Below are 15,535 nucleotides of genomic sequence, written 5' to 3' on the forward strand. Positions count from 1 at the left end.
AATCAGACTGGTTTTATCATCTGTTAATTTGAGGCAGTGCTCATAATCCCCAATAATCTTGGTCTAAATTGGATAATACCCAAAATATGTCTGTAGAGGTACTTTCTTTGAGGCTCAGTGAGGTAGATATTAAGTGAGATGTTTTTAAGAAACACAAAACAGGTGTAGGAATGATATTTTGTTTTTTCATTAGGGCTTGGCATGGAGCTGGGGTATCTGGGTGGTCTTCTTGGGGCTCTGGGTGAACCCTTCTCTGAGAGACTGAAGTCATGCTTCTACAAGAGCATTTGGCTAGCAGGAATCTCATTGTTTAGGATGAAAGAACCTCAGATTGGGGAGAGGTTGGATATTTCAATGGGCTTGATTCTGTCTAAGTGTGGGGAAGAATCAGGGTAAGATTAGAGTCTTATTGTTTCCTTAGAGTTGTTGCATCATACGGGTGGGGTAGCAATATGTTTTGAGACAAGGGCCAAGGAAAATAATTTGCCAAGCTTCACATTTTTCTTAAGTCCAGTGTGAGTTTCTCTTCCTCAGTCTTTCAGAGGAAGTTTATTATTTCTGCTTAATTTCAATCATGCATTTTTCATACTCAGTTTGTTGTCAGAGAGAAAACATTGCATAACTTAAAACTTTGGAAGGGCCAATAAAAAAGCACGTTTGTGCATTTATGTTTCCCAACAGAATGTGCTTGAGAAGCTTCCCGAAACTGTATCAAGTATTTTCCAGATTGAACAAGAGGATGTATTGGAATGGGGAACCTCAGATGCAGAAAGCGTATTATTTAAACCTCAGGAAGCTTCAGAAGTTCAGTCAGCAAGTGAATCAAGTAAGCCTTTGGAAGGCGCACAGCCCATAGGTGATTCAAAAATAGCCAAGCGGATATCTCTAAAGGTAAAGCACTACTTACGTTGGAAACAAAGTTGTGAGAGTTGAGAACGTTTAAGTGTGAAGATGTGGCTCAGCATGGGCCAAGGTTTGTGAGAGGGTTCATCCTGAAAAACGGCCTTTCACGTGAAGTTGCTTGTCTGGGAAAAAAGGACTTCTGTTTTTTACAAACTTTTAGTCTCAGACCTAATTGCAGCTCTGGGAAGAAAAGAAAAAGTTTTAAGGAATAAAAGAACCTTGGGGCTTTCAGAAACTGACCAAATGTCGTCTTGTTACCATCTTGAGAGAGTCAAGAACTGTAGCCCGGGGATCAGGACTGGGTGAATTTTGTAACCTGTGCTCCATTTAGGTTTCTTCTACTCTCTGTGTCTTTTTCTACTGTGAGAATTTTATTTTATCTATAATTTTATTCTATTTTATTTATGCATGATTTTCATTATTTTACCACATTTGTGTATTGCCTTATTATTATTTGCTTGGTGTGTTTCCTTGAGTTATTTTTTGATTTAAATAAATGAGTTATTTAGGAATTTTAGCTTATTTAAGATTAGATAATTAATAGTAAGCCTTGGACTTCCCAGGTGGCGCTCGTGGTGAAGAACCTGCCTGCCAGTGCAGGAGACATAAAAGACGTGGCTTCTATCCCTGGATCAGGAAGACTCCCTGGAGAAGGAGATGGCAACCCACTCCAGTATTCTTGCCTGGAGAATCCCATGGACAGAGGAGCCTGGTGGGCTACAGTCCATGGGGTTTCAAAGAGTCAGACATGACTGAAGTAGCTTAGCACATTTAAGAATAGATATATTATTATTGCTACTGCTACTGCTAAGTCACTTCAGTCATGTCCGACTCTGTGCAACCCCATAGACGGCAGCCCACCAGGCTCCCCCATCCCTGGGATTCTCCAGGCAAGAATACTGGAGTGGGTTGCTATTTCCTTCTCCAATGCATGAAAGTGAAGTTGCTCAGTCGTGTCCGACTCCTAGCGACCCCATGGACTGCAGCCCACCAGGCTCCTCTGCCCATGGGATTTTCCAGGCAAGAGTACTGGAGTGGGGTGCTGTGCCTAGGATTTTTTTAAAAAGCCACTTTTTCATAAACCGCAGCGTGTTATCTTGATATTATCTCGTGCAGTCTTCTCTGATTCAGATGGAGGCCCCTTCTTGGATAAACACTCCCTTTAGTCAATCCCTCTCCTTCTGGGCTCCTCTGTCCCCACCAACGACCATGATCCTGCTACTGTGCATCACCCAAGTCTACTGGCCATTGCCAGTTCTTTAACTTTTGCCCCAAACACCCAACGCTGAAACCTTATATTTTTCTGTGACCTTACTGTCTTCTTGCCTTTCACAAAATAATCAGTCTCCAAGGCCTAGATTCCTCCTAAACATAATTGCTTATAACCTTTTTCTTCTCTTTTCCAGTTGACCTTCTCTCTGGATTAGTACCATTGCCTTTTGCCTTTTATTCATTTCTCAAGTCCTATTTTCTTAGGGTCATCTGGCATGATATTAGCATCTGGATCTTCCTGCAATAATAAATAATAAGGAAAATCCACAAGTAATAGGTGACCAGAGAAAATCTGCCACTGCTGTCAGGGGGAAGGGACTTAGCTGCTATGATTGGTGTCTGACTTTATCATATATCATGCTGTCTTATGATTGGTGACTGACTTTATCATACATCATGCTGTCTTCCTAAGCTCACACTGGGTGTATGAAGTGAAGCCTGCCAAGGCTGAGTGAGCCCTCTCAATGATAACTACCCTGTGTTAGGCTGATACCTTCTAGGTGTGGAGAACTTAAAAGGCATCTTTAAAAATGATGATGTCTTGCCGAAAAACCATTTGGCTGGTGGTCACAGGTAATGTTTTTTACCCATTCTCCCACCTGAAAATTTGGACTTTGGAAATAAAATGTGGCATGAGGGGCAAATGGTTAATTAGTAAGTGTGTCAAAGAATGAAATAGATTTTTTGGACAATGATTTCACCACCATGACCTGTGAAGAATTTAAATCTTGCATTGAAAAAAGTTCCATAATGTTCATTCTTTTGATTTGCTGTGGCTGCTATTAAATGTCATGAAAAAATGTGAAAAATTATTTGTTTTTGGTAAAAACACTCATTTCCCAAGGTAACTAGAGTTTACTGAGTGTTTATCATGTTCTGGCCACTTTGCTAAGTGTTTTACACGTTATCTTTTTTCTTCTAACAACCCTATTAGATGACTCTCATTTTAGAGTTGAAAAAACTGAGTCATGGAGAAGAGAAATAGGTTTCCCTTTACAACCATATGGCTAAGTTGCAGAGGTAAGACTTGAGCTGAGGTGGTCTAATTCTGGAGCCTTCGCTCTTTGCCTCTTTGCAGTGCTACCCATTCATAACAACAGTTAACAGGTACCTGGTGAAATACAAGAACACAGACTCAGAGTGGCGAAAATGACTATGGCCAGAGTGTCCCTCGCTGAACTGGAAGGAACGGTTTGATGAGAGAGACTGAGAGCACAGATTCAGAGGGTTCTAACCTGAAACCAGAAGTCTTTCAAAAGGAGGAGAAGAGAATGTCTGATAAGACTTTGATGGTTTATTGTCGTGGGACACATCAGAAAGGCCAGAGAAAAGATAGCTGGAAGTTTTCTGACTCATCCCACCAAATCTTCACCTTGTATTCCTTTTATTTGTGATAACATCTCAAGGTCAGTTAGTCTCCATGAACTTTACCCTGTTGGGACATCTGAGGCCATAAAGTTAGTCTCCAGCATCTCTGGCACAGGAATGAGGAACAGTGTACTCCAGCCAGCCAGGCCGGACTGGGGACACAAGGAAACCTCTTCTACATTGCTCAGAGAAGTAGGCTGGAGCTGTGATAAAGGAACAATGCAGGATTTGCACTGCTCAACTACATGCCAGATGGTCTCATTCAGCCAAAAAAAAAAAGGGGGGGGGGAGAATTTAATCAGTTCTTACTTTACTGACCATTTCTACCCTTAGAAGCTTATTAGTATAGTAAAGATTGAGGACTCTGATCTGAGCCATGCCCAACAAAAAGAAATTAGATAATAGTGACTCTGAAGAAATGACAGAAGAACCTGTGAGCGGATCATTGAACATTTTAGGAAGGAAAAGATCAAAAGTTTGTAAAAAAAAATATATATATATATAGATAGATAGATAGCATGTATCTCAAAATTCTAAATAGAAGGAAGTTTCAGGGATGTGGCATACCCCAAATTCTCCCCAATTTTTACAAAACAATTTTGAGTGATCTATTGCATTCAGAGTTTTAAAAATACACAGAAAATGAAAGAAGAAATATCCATAGATAAACATAAAAGTGGCATGTGGCTATAACAATTATATCAGGAGGGCTAAGATCCAAAATGGGTTGAGGCCTGTGAATAATGCAAAGAACAAGAAAGTATTTTTTTTTTTGGTGTTAGTTTTGGAGCAAAGAGAGAAAAAAGGAAGGATAACCTTGTCATTACGGATGAATAGAGTGATGACAACAGATGACAGAGCAGTCTTAATTTATTTTTGGGAAAAGGTTGAGGTTTTAAATAAACAGAGCTAAGTCAAAGAGAAAGGGAAGCTGATAAAATTGTACTTTGCTTCTCTTAAATCTGACAAGGAGAACGATCCTTAGTTTAGAAAGAAGAAAGAATTAATAAAAGAAACTTGAAGCCCAAGATGGGTAGAAAGATTTCAAGAGTTAACTTGGATATCTGATCCTGTTGGCTCAGAGAGATGGGTTTAAGCCTGCTGTGCCTCTGTCAGCAGCAGCTTTGAGGAGCTGTTGTCGTGGGAGAGGTGCTAGGAACCTGGAAACAGGCAACTGCAAATCTTGAGGTTTTTTTTTTTTAATGATAAGAGTTATGGTTTCTGCAGTGTATGCACTGATCTTGGATAAAGATCTGAAATGATTAAATGAATCATTAAAATAATTGTGTTTGAACCCTTATAAAAAGGAGCCAGTATGGGTTCCCTAAAGGCAAGCCATGGAAGAACAACCTTATTATTATTACTATTATTTTTTGAGAATTACTAGACTGAACATAAGAAAAGTGTCATACCTGGGGGTCAACACAAGAGTATCATGGGGAAGAGCCCAGCACATCAGAAAGCTCAATAAATGTTAGTTATTGTTACTCTCCTTTGGATTTCAACAATCCATTTAGCCTCCTGATGACAGTTTTGAAGACAAGACTACAACTTGGTGAACTGCCAGGTGGACTTATGAGTAGTTATGTGAAGGATGCAGTTAGTCATGGAAGTCCCTAATGAACTGTCATAGCTGCTGCTGCTGCTGCTGCTGCTGCTAAGTCGCTTCAGTTGTGTCTGACTCTGTGCGACCCCATAGACGGCAGCCCACCAGGCTCCCCCGTCCCTGGGATTCTCCAGGCAAGAACACTGGAGTGGGTTGCCATTTCCTTCTCCAATGCATGAAAGTGAAAAGTGAAAGGGAAGTTGCTCAGTCGTATCTGACTCTTAGCGACCCCATGGACTGCAGCCTTCCAGGCTCCTCCGTCCATGGGATTTTCCAGGCAAGAGTACTGGAGTGAGGTGCCATTGCCTTCTCCAGGACTGTCATAGGGTTGTGTCTAATTCAGCATATTTTTTAATAATTTGGGTGAGAATATGGAAGACTTACTGATTAGATTTGCAGAATGTCCAAAATGTGACTGGTAATATTTGCTTGCTCAGATGCAATTTAATTGGGATAAATGTATGTATGATTCTTTCCTTGACTCCACAAACTAAGTTTGTAGCTATGGGATGGCATGACTTAGAGCGAATATGGAAAAGGTTTCAGGGTTTTAAGTTATGATTCAGTTTTGTGATAGGAAGATACATGCGATCATAATTTGCATTGATTTACAATTACCCTAAAAGAAGATCATCTTTCTCCTAGTGGATCTGATCACGTGCATGTGCTGTGCTAAGTCACTTCAGTCATGTCTCACTTTCTGCGATACTATGGACTGTAGCCCTCCAGGCTCCTCTGTCTGTAGAATTCTCCAGGGATTCTCTGGAGTGGCTTGCCACGCCCTCCTCCAGAGCACCTTTCCAACCCAGAAATTGAACCCACGTCTCTTATGTCTCCTGCATTGGCAGGTGGTTCTTTACCCCTAGTGCCACCTGGAAAGCCCTCAGATTTGATCACATCACACCTCAAATACTGTGTTCAGACCTGGGAGTCCAGCCCCAGGAGAGATACTGACAAATTGGAGACCGTTTGGAAGAAAGTACTCAGGATGACAAAGAAGAGTATTTCAAAAAAATGTCATGTGAGGTAGAGTCGGAGGGACTGGGGATGCTTATTGCGGCGGGGTGGTAGTGGTCAGGGGGTGGGAGGTGGGAAAGCAGGCCCAGGGGAGTCAACTCTGTTCAAATATTTGTCTGTCACGTGGAAGAGAGCCAGATTATGCCTGTATGATCCCGAGGATTGAATTGAGACTGGTAGATGAAAGTTGTAGGCTCAATAATAATAATACACAAAATTTCTAACACCTGGAAGAATTTCAAAGATGACTCTGAGTCCTCTGTTGCTGATCATGTTCGAATCAGGATGGATGGCCTTTGGTGGAGATGCTGTAGAGGAAATTCGGACACGAACTTGATGTGAGATAGAATACCCCATCCTCTGAGTTTTCCCCGTTCATCATCATTTCCCTCCCCATTTTCAAGTCAGGACGGATGGCCTGTGGTGGAGACACTATAGAGGAAATTCAAACATGAACTTGGTGGTGAGATGGTATACCCCTTACTCTGAATTTCCCTTATTCATTATCATTTCCTTACCAAGACATTGCAATAGCTCTCTCCTTAAGGCTGCAGCGAGCCCAAACCCTCTACCTAATTTATAAGGACCTCCCTTACCTGGCCTCTTCCTACTTATTCAGTCATTCTCTGCTTTCCTCAAGGAAAACCTCCCTGCTTTCTTCCTGAAATCTAGTCTCCAAAAAGTACAGAGCAACCCACAGAGAAAAGTATCTTTAAATGAACTACTGCCATGAATTCTGCAAATTTCCTAAGGAAACTAGGAAAACAACATTCCTAATATCTATAATGATTAAAAAGGCAATTGTTTAGGAGACAGAAATGCATTTGACTTTTCCCAAGTAGTAGAAACAGAAAACAGGATACCTGTAAGAAGTATAAATTGGTAAACCTTACTCAAAATAGTTCTAGAAAGCATTAAAGTTCATTTTGGCTTGTGCTTGCAAGCACTAGTCATGACCAACTTTGGGGCTGAAGGTAAGTTTTATTAAAAATACTAATCAAGAAGAGTAGATTTATGAAGGGAAAAATCTTATATTTTTTCTCTAATAGTTTTAAGGCAACAAATAGACTATTATAAATAATTATGGTACTAATATTTTTATTGCTGTGAAGGTATAAAATTATGTGTTATAAAATTTAGGAAAAAATTTAGAGGAAAATATCAACACCTCCTTTAGGATTTATATTCTAAAATATACATAGAAATTAGGAGTTGAAAAATAACATGGAACATCAAATATGAAAGATCTAACTTTCCTTAACAGCACACTTTATGTTTTTTCCAAGGTGAAATCATCAGAATTGTTGCAAATCAAAGGAAAAGAAGTTAAGCGAAGGCGAAAAAGTAAATTTGGAGTTATACCACAGAGACCAAAAAAGATTTCAAAACCCATGTGTGATCAAAAACTACCTAAAAAAAAGTAACTTCCTTAACTATACAAATTTTATTGTCTGAAGAGAAATTATTCAGTAGTACTTATACCTGAAACTGTGTTTGTAAAGGAAGATTAAATGTTTTAGAAATTCACATATGAGATCCAACTTAAACCTTCTCACAGGAAGAGTTGGGGGCAGCTGGTACAGTAGGATATATATATATATATATATATATATATATTGTAGTCCACACTTCTTTCTACTTTTTTTTTTTGGATCAGTGTACTTAGTAATGACAAAGCAACAGCTAGAATAAAAATAACTCTTTGAGAGACAAAAAAGAATTTCATGTTAACATGTGAGACTTGATATTTTTGGTCACTGAAGTGCCTAATTTGGATTAACTGTTCATTATATTGGTTAATTTTGTTATGATAAAATAAAAGACAACCCCCCACAAAATATCCATAGGACAGTCGATTTGGAAATTTATTTTTTTTAGTTCTACCAGTTTATTGCTACCAACCCATCAACCTCCACCCTCATGCACACATGCTCAGTCATGTAACCCCATGGACTGTAGCCCGCCAGGCTCCTCTGTCCATGGACTTTTCCAGGCAAGAATACTGGAGTGGGTTGCCATTTCCTTCTCGATTTGGAAATTTAGATGGCCTTACTTTTCTCTACTGTAATTTTATATTTCATTCCCACCCTTCACATACTTTCAGTAGGGTTTCTTATTACACAGGAGTGCAACCACAATTTTGAATAATAGTGTGTAAATGCAATTTAGGTTTATGGTTTATCTTTTGTCAGTCATCTTGATGAAACTTATTTTCTCCTTATTTTTCCACAAGGTTTTTATGGGTTGGTTGGTTCTAGGTTCTTCTTCATTTAACTCTTTATGGGGGGCTTAAAGAAGCTTTAATTATTAGCTTTTGTTGTTGCTTAGGGCACTGAAAGGTGTGCAGGACATGGAAGACAACCTTTTTATGGCCAGCCTAAACTTTGTAAATGGATAATACTCACAATTTAGTAGCTGGGAGTAGACTCACAGGAAAAGAATTCCAAAGTTTATGAAAGAGTCAAATTGGCATTTAAGTGACCCTGACATGCCATTGCTTATCTGCATTGCTTTAAGCTCATTTAGTTAGCAAGATTATGTATTAAAACAAATAGTGACAGCAGACAACAAGTATTTTACCTTCAATAAATAGTTACTGTCAGATTATCAATGAAGCAGAAACTTCTTGATTTTTTTCCCCTAAAAAACCTTGCATTTAGTGCATTAGGCAAAGTAGTGTGGCCACACACAGAGGCAGAGTCTTTTCTTTTTTATGTCTTAGTGTTTCAAAGAATGACAAATAGTCCTGTTAAAGGAGAGTGTGCTATAAAAACACACAGCCTTTCTTGAGCATGCCAAAAATATTTGTAGATCTTTTTGATATATATATATAGGACTGTGTTAATTCATTAAAACTGAAATTAGAAATCTCCATTATAAAGAACTAAGAATGTGATGCAGAGGAATAAAAATCTGGTATTTAAAAAGTTTATATGAATAGAAGAGAATTTTGGAAAATCTTTTATTCACTGCTCTTTTTTCCTTAATCAATTTTTTACCTAACTTTTCTCACCAATGACTAGCTTCCCAATTGAATTGTTTTCTTAGGAATTCAGCCATCTCTTGAAAACATAGTGTTTTTTAGCTCAATAACCAAGGGAGATTCACTTGCAGATCTATATTATTAAAAACATGAAGGAGACATAGGAATTCAGATTGGTTCTGATGCTTTTTTAAGTAAAAAAAAAAAAAAAATCTGTGAAGTAATCTCAAGAACATTCCACTAGCCAAGACCTGTCCCAGATAGAATGAAGATGTAGGTGAGCATGACATCAGAACCCACCTTTTACTCTCTCTTTTTCCCAGTCCTTTCTTCAGAACCCTGAGTTTCTTAGAGATCCTCGGCTTCTTGGAGATCCATTTTCACTCCCCGAGTTACATTTTTTTGTCCCAGGCATTTCCAAACACTTAGATTTACCTCTCTTTTCCTCTGCCACTTAAACATGTACACATTTCATGTCCTGTTTTTGTTGGGCCACATACTGTTTTAGAAATGACATAAACTACTCTCTACTAGTGATTCAATAATGTACATGTGATGCCTAGCAATGGGTTAGGTGTCGTGCAGTGCAAATTAGTCACAGCAGTAAACAGAGTTCCAGAGACCAAGAAGTGTTACTGTTATCAATTTTTTTATAAGGTAGGGGTTAAGAATTTTTGCTTTAATTTTGCAGAAGACCTTCAGAGAGGCCAGTAGTAGCATTTCCAAGTGTTAGAACTAGGCTTCTGATGCAGGCCCAGCTAACTATTTATACTATGCTACTATCCAGGCTCATGGAATGGTCAGTGGGTAGATCTGCATTAACCCATTACATAAAGGGTCAGATTGGGTGGGACAGGAATAGGGCAATGTATGAAAAGAGATATTTGTAAGAAAGAAAAAGAAAGTAAAGTTTGCAGATAAATTTGTCCTTGAAGTATTATTTGAAGAATATTTGAAAAAGTGAAAGTGTTGGTCACTCAGTCATGTCCAACTCTTTGCATCCTCTTGGACTGTAGCCCATCAGCCTCCTCTGTCCATGAGATTCTCCAGGCAAGAATACTGGAGTGGGTAGCAATTCCCTTCTCCAGGGGATATTCCTGACCCAGGGATTGAACCTGGGTCTCCCACATTGCAGGCAGATTCTTTACTGTCTGAGACACCAGGAAAGCAGATAAAAAGTTAGGCAATATATCTATAACTTAAAGAACTGAGAGGTCTTTCTGGCCCTATGAATTGTCCTGGAGACAGCATCTGCCATATGAGATGGCACATATGCTTTAAATGCATTCATTCCTTTCTTTCTTAAAGCAACTTTACTCAGGATGCACTAATGTTGTAATTACCATCTTAACCGAATGTTGTTATTCTCAACTTACTGAGGTATAATGAAATTAATTGATTTGCTTATTGCCAAGTGTTAACTTTAAACAGGATTTGAACAGAGGCATTCTTAACCACTATGCTTAAAGTAGGGCCAGATGCTAGGAGCCTTGAAACTTAGAGGAAATTGTTGCATGCAGCAAGCAACAAAAAAGCCATTGTACTGGGGAGAGGAGTACTTAAAGATCTGTGTGCTAGAATTTTGCAGGATGTTTGGAAGGAGGTGGAATAGCAAATGGCAACCCACTCCAGTATTCTTGCCTGGAAAATTCCATGGGCCACAGTCTGGGGGGTCCCAAAGAATCAGATATGACTGGGCAACTGAGCACACAGGCAAGCATGCATGGAAGGGGGAGGAGACAGAGGGTGCAGGGTTGAATCCAAGTGGCAGACTTTGCTCTTCAGGGGAGGTGATAAGGGCTTGGACTGGAGTGTGGTGGAAGTAAGGGGGAGAAGGAGCACACGGGAAGAACTCCGTTCAAGGGAGACGCTCAGTTTTTCATTGGCTGAGCAGGTGAAGGGCAGAGACAAAGATGGCTCCAGTGCTTTGTATGTTGAAGATGAGGAATCTCGGTGAGATAGTGATAGCAGAGATGGGACTTGGGAACTCAGCACAGAGGGAAGGGTTGAAATACTGAAGATGATTTTTCCAGTGCAGAAAGAGTAGTTCAACTTTGGAAGCCATACCCAGTTCAGAAGATGGTGAAAGAAAAGCCAGTGACTAAGTCAAGTTATAATGAATTTGAAAGGTAGATGGAGAGCTGGGATGGTGCAGGCTTAACAAAGCTCAGAGAGGAAGAAGGATCATCAGTATTGCCAGCTGTGGCTTGGAGGTCCATAATCGAAAGGTCTAAAGTTCATTTGATTTGATGAAAAGGCCATTGTTTGGGTAATGTAAGAGTATAACATTAGTAGGAGGTGGGGATGGAGTTGTACTGGCTAATGGCCATTTCCTCCTCAGAGGTCATTAATAGGCATTAATAGGAAAGAAATTTGACTCATAATTAGCAACACTTTTTTTAGATCCAGTGACCACTAACTAATTTTGCAACCTATCCAAAACAAGCCTGCTCCAAAATAAGGCTAATAATGATAATAATACCTCCCACATAGTTTCATTATAGAAGTTAGAGATGATGTGTATAGATTGGTTAGTACAAAGTCTGGTACGTAATAGGTGGTCAAAAAGGATTTGTTGATTGAATGGCATGGCAAGTGAGAGTGGGTATTAAGAAATTAGATCTTCATGACCTCTTTTCTGTTTTGGAAAGGCAGGAGAGAAGCAAGTTCTATTAACTGCATAATGGGAAAGAAGATGCTTTGTTAACTTAGAGAGACCCAGATTTCCACTGATGCTAGTTAATGGATAATGTACTGTGTTGTTGAACTTCTTCAGCGATATAAAGCATTTGAGCAGAGTAGCAATTAAGTAATGTATAATGGCTAAAGGTTATGGTGTCACTGAGTGAGTTGCAGAGTTCAGGAGAGAAGAGATTTGGGTGGGAGTGGGATAATAATAATGAGTTAGCTTTTAGACTTGTTGATTCTGAGATACCTGTAGAAAATACAGGTTGAGATCTTCGGCAGGCAGTTGGATATATATGACTAAAGATCTGGTCAATGGCCTGAGGTTGTAATAGTAAACTTTTTATAAACCACTGTAATAGTTTTAAATGTGATCTACCACGTGTACACGTCTTTTGTAGAGCCTGAACTAAACTGACAGTGTAAATATATTTTGTATCTAAAAAAGCAGAAAATGATAAAAAAAAAAAAAAGAGGCCTAATTTCTTACCTCTGCGGCAGATTTCCAGAAGACTACTCCACCTGGACCCTTCACAACCTGTGCGCCACCATCCCAGCCAAAGAGCTGCCCGTTGACTTGCGCGTGGGCTCTCGAGTGTATCACACAGCCGACAAGAAAGGTCACGATACTGTGCTTGGAGTATTCGGCACCTCTTTGTTAGATGATCACTATACAGACGAGGAGCAAAGAGATAGGTGAGAATTCCACTGTTAATTTTGTCTTAAACTAGATTTGAAAGAATTTAGCCAAAGAATTTCTGCCTTGGAGGCTTAGATTCTGAAGACCTGCTTCTGTTCTTGGGTGCTAGAAAGGAGAAGTTGGGTTCTGGGCCTTTCTGTTCCTTCGCCGTATGTACACAGTCTAGGTCAGTATCTTCATCTCCTGTTATTGACATGAACCAGAAGGCAAATTTCGTTGAACAGTTTATAGTTCCCAAAGAGTGTCATATGCATGGCCTCATTTGTTCTTTGTAACAACTCGGTGGAGTACAGATGTAGAAATTGAAGCTCATGAGAACCAAGCAACTTTGCCTGGCTTATACAACTAAACATCGCAGATTTGAGAGTTGAAGGCAGTTTTGAGATTTCCTCATCATTGGGCATTCTTGGGTCCAGGGATCATGTACAAAAGTCGTATCTACTGGAACCTTTTCCATTTCTCCTTGTGTCTCAGTTTCCTTTGGAATATGAGTATTCTTTTATGGTGAGTATATAACTTATGGCATCCTCAAATGGGAAAAGAAAAGGGAAGGGGGCTAACATTTACTTAATGTGAACTATATTCCTTGTACTATGCTCTGTGCTTTGCATTTTTTCCTGTTTAAATCTTCAATCATAAGAAGAAGTCATAATTTCCATTTTATTCATGAAGAAACTTAGGCTTTATAATATCAGGTAACTTACCTCTAAATAGTGATTAGAATCCAGATTTGTTTACCCTAATTTTTCTCAAAAATGTTTTTTCATTGTCACCCCCTTAAGAAGGCTTTTTAAACTGCTCCCCACCCTAATTTCCCCTCCGCATTAAATTATAATGCTCTAGATATATTGTATATCTGTCTGTGGTATTGTGTGTGTATCTGTACCTTATACATAGAAAGAGTAAACTTTTATTATCCCCTGCCTCCTCAGCCACTAATTTTCACTCCCTCGAGGGTGATAGCACCTGCATACAGAGAATGCATACTCTAAAGTCTCTTGTCTTTCAAAAGAGCTGGTAGGAATCCTGAAAAATCATCTGTAATGCATTTTTTTTGGCATTAATTTTTTTTATTGGAGGATAATTGTTTTACAGTTTTGTGATGGTCTCTGCTGTACATCAACATGAATCAGTCATAATTACAAGTGTATCTCCTCCCTGTTGAGCCTCCCTCTGCCACCCACTCCACCCCTCTAGGTTGTCACAGAGCAGCAGGCTGGGCACCCTGTATGTTTTTAAAATACTAAAATATTAAATATTAAGTTAAATTTAAATAGATATGTTCTTAGTGTTATATTTTAACTAATCTAGATCATATGTTAAAAGATCACTTTTAATTTTACTACTAAAAAAATTATTAGTAACTTACTCTCACATGCTTTATTCTGATCCAGTTTCCTCAAACTTTACTTTTGGTCAAGATTGTAACACTTTACTGCCTTCTTTTAAGATTTGAAGTCTTCTGGTTTCCGTGTGTTTAGTAATCACAGTGCCATTCAATATGAATCCCCCAAGGAAGGTCATTCACATGTTTGTTTTCTGTTTAGGCAAAAATATTTTTTTAAAAAAGGATTTATGTATTATTCATAATTTTATGAATAAAATTTTATGTGAAGATTTTGGAAATTTCAAAATTGCTTCAGTTTCTCTGATAGACGATAGCAGTTCCATATAACTTCTTTGAAATGTCTTTTAAAAGCCTAAAGCAGATAGTGGACATAAAGACATATAAACGTAGTCTAGTAGGTATGAGACAACTATATTGAATCATTTCCATTGGTACTCTGAAAGCCAAGCATCCTTTTTTGAGGACTCACAGCTTATATTATTCTTGCAAAGTGTTAAAAATACTGATTTCTTTCCAATTCTAAATTTTTTTTTCCTCAAGCAGATCTCACTTTCTTTTTATCAGAGAGTCAATAAATGTTCTATTTGATGATGGTAATTCTTGGCAATTTGTTCCTAAGTACCAAATAAGAAGTTAATTTAAGTACTGAATATTTAATTCTCTGGCATCCATTTCTTGAGGATTATCTTGCTAAACATAGCTTAACCTTTTCAAAATATATCTGTCTGCTGAGCCTACAAGTTCAGAGAAATGTATATTTTTTTCTGCACTAATAAGTTGTCTCAGGAAAGGTAATTGTGAACACAAAATGAATACCTTTTCACTTGGTGGCTTTTTGGTTTTTCTGTGCAGGGAACAGTTAACCACAAAGCATAACACTTGTGGTTATACAGTTTAATGCTTTCTTAATTTTGCACATAGTAATTGTCATTTGTGGGAAACACCAAAGGTACTTTAATGGGATAGTGTGGGTACATAAGTTTAGTTCAAATAGCAATCTATTGTTCAAACTTATGTTTATTTTGTTAGATAACAATTTTGATGAGAACTATAAAAATACTCCATATTGATCATATTTTTTGTGTTTAAAGTTTCTGTATTATAAAGAGAAGTTTATAGACATCTAAGAATTAGGATTCTTAGCATGGAATTTTAGTGAATAGCATGGAATTTTGGTGAAAAGCCTCGTGAACATTTCTGTGTATACATGTATTTAAACCATAGATGGCATTCTATAGACTGATATTTTTCACTCAAGGTTATGTGTGAACATTTAAATTATTCCATAATATTTGCTAACTTAACCAATCTGTAGCTTAAGAAAATTCCTTGGTATGGAATTATTTATTAAATTTTTTGGTTTAAAATTTTGATGGATATTGCTGAAATTCTCTCTGGAAAAGTTATACCATCTTATATCCCTACCAACGATTTATGACATTGTTTATTTCCTTTCAACATGACCAAACTATTAATTGTCAATTTTCATGATTTTTTTCCCCTAATCTGATGTAGAAAAAAATCTCTTTATTTCTTTTATTCATTTCTAATAAGATTGAGCATATTCTTAGATGTCTCTTGGTTATTTGTTTTTATCCTTTTGAGAATTACCAATTTATCTTCTGTTATCATTCATCTTTTTCTTATTGATTT

At 38.1% G+C, this 15,535-nt stretch overlaps 1 protein-coding gene across 5 annotated transcripts in view; it reads left to right on the top strand.

Moving 5' to 3' along the window:
- Positions 1 to 15,535, top strand: part of TTC6 (tetratricopeptide repeat domain 6) — a 201,541-nt gene that overhangs the window by 67,552 nt on the left and 118,454 nt on the right. For all 5 annotated transcript variants that reach the window (XM_024982079.2, XM_024982078.2, XM_010817188.4 and 2 more), the window contains 3 exons: positions 682 to 891; positions 7,453 to 7,586; positions 12,336 to 12,530. In XM_024982079.2, coding sequence (XP_024837847.1) covers positions 682 to 891; positions 7,453 to 7,586; positions 12,336 to 12,530 — 539 coding nt within the window. The remainder of the gene's footprint in view (positions 1 to 681; positions 892 to 7,452; positions 7,587 to 12,335; positions 12,531 to 15,535) is intronic.

The sequence above is a fragment of the Bos taurus genome, chromosome 21, assembly GCF_002263795.3.
Source record: "Bos taurus isolate L1 Dominette 01449 registration number 42190680 breed Hereford chromosome 21, ARS-UCD2.0, whole genome shotgun sequence".
Taxonomy (NCBI): Eukaryota; Metazoa; Chordata; class Mammalia; order Artiodactyla; family Bovidae; genus Bos; species Bos taurus.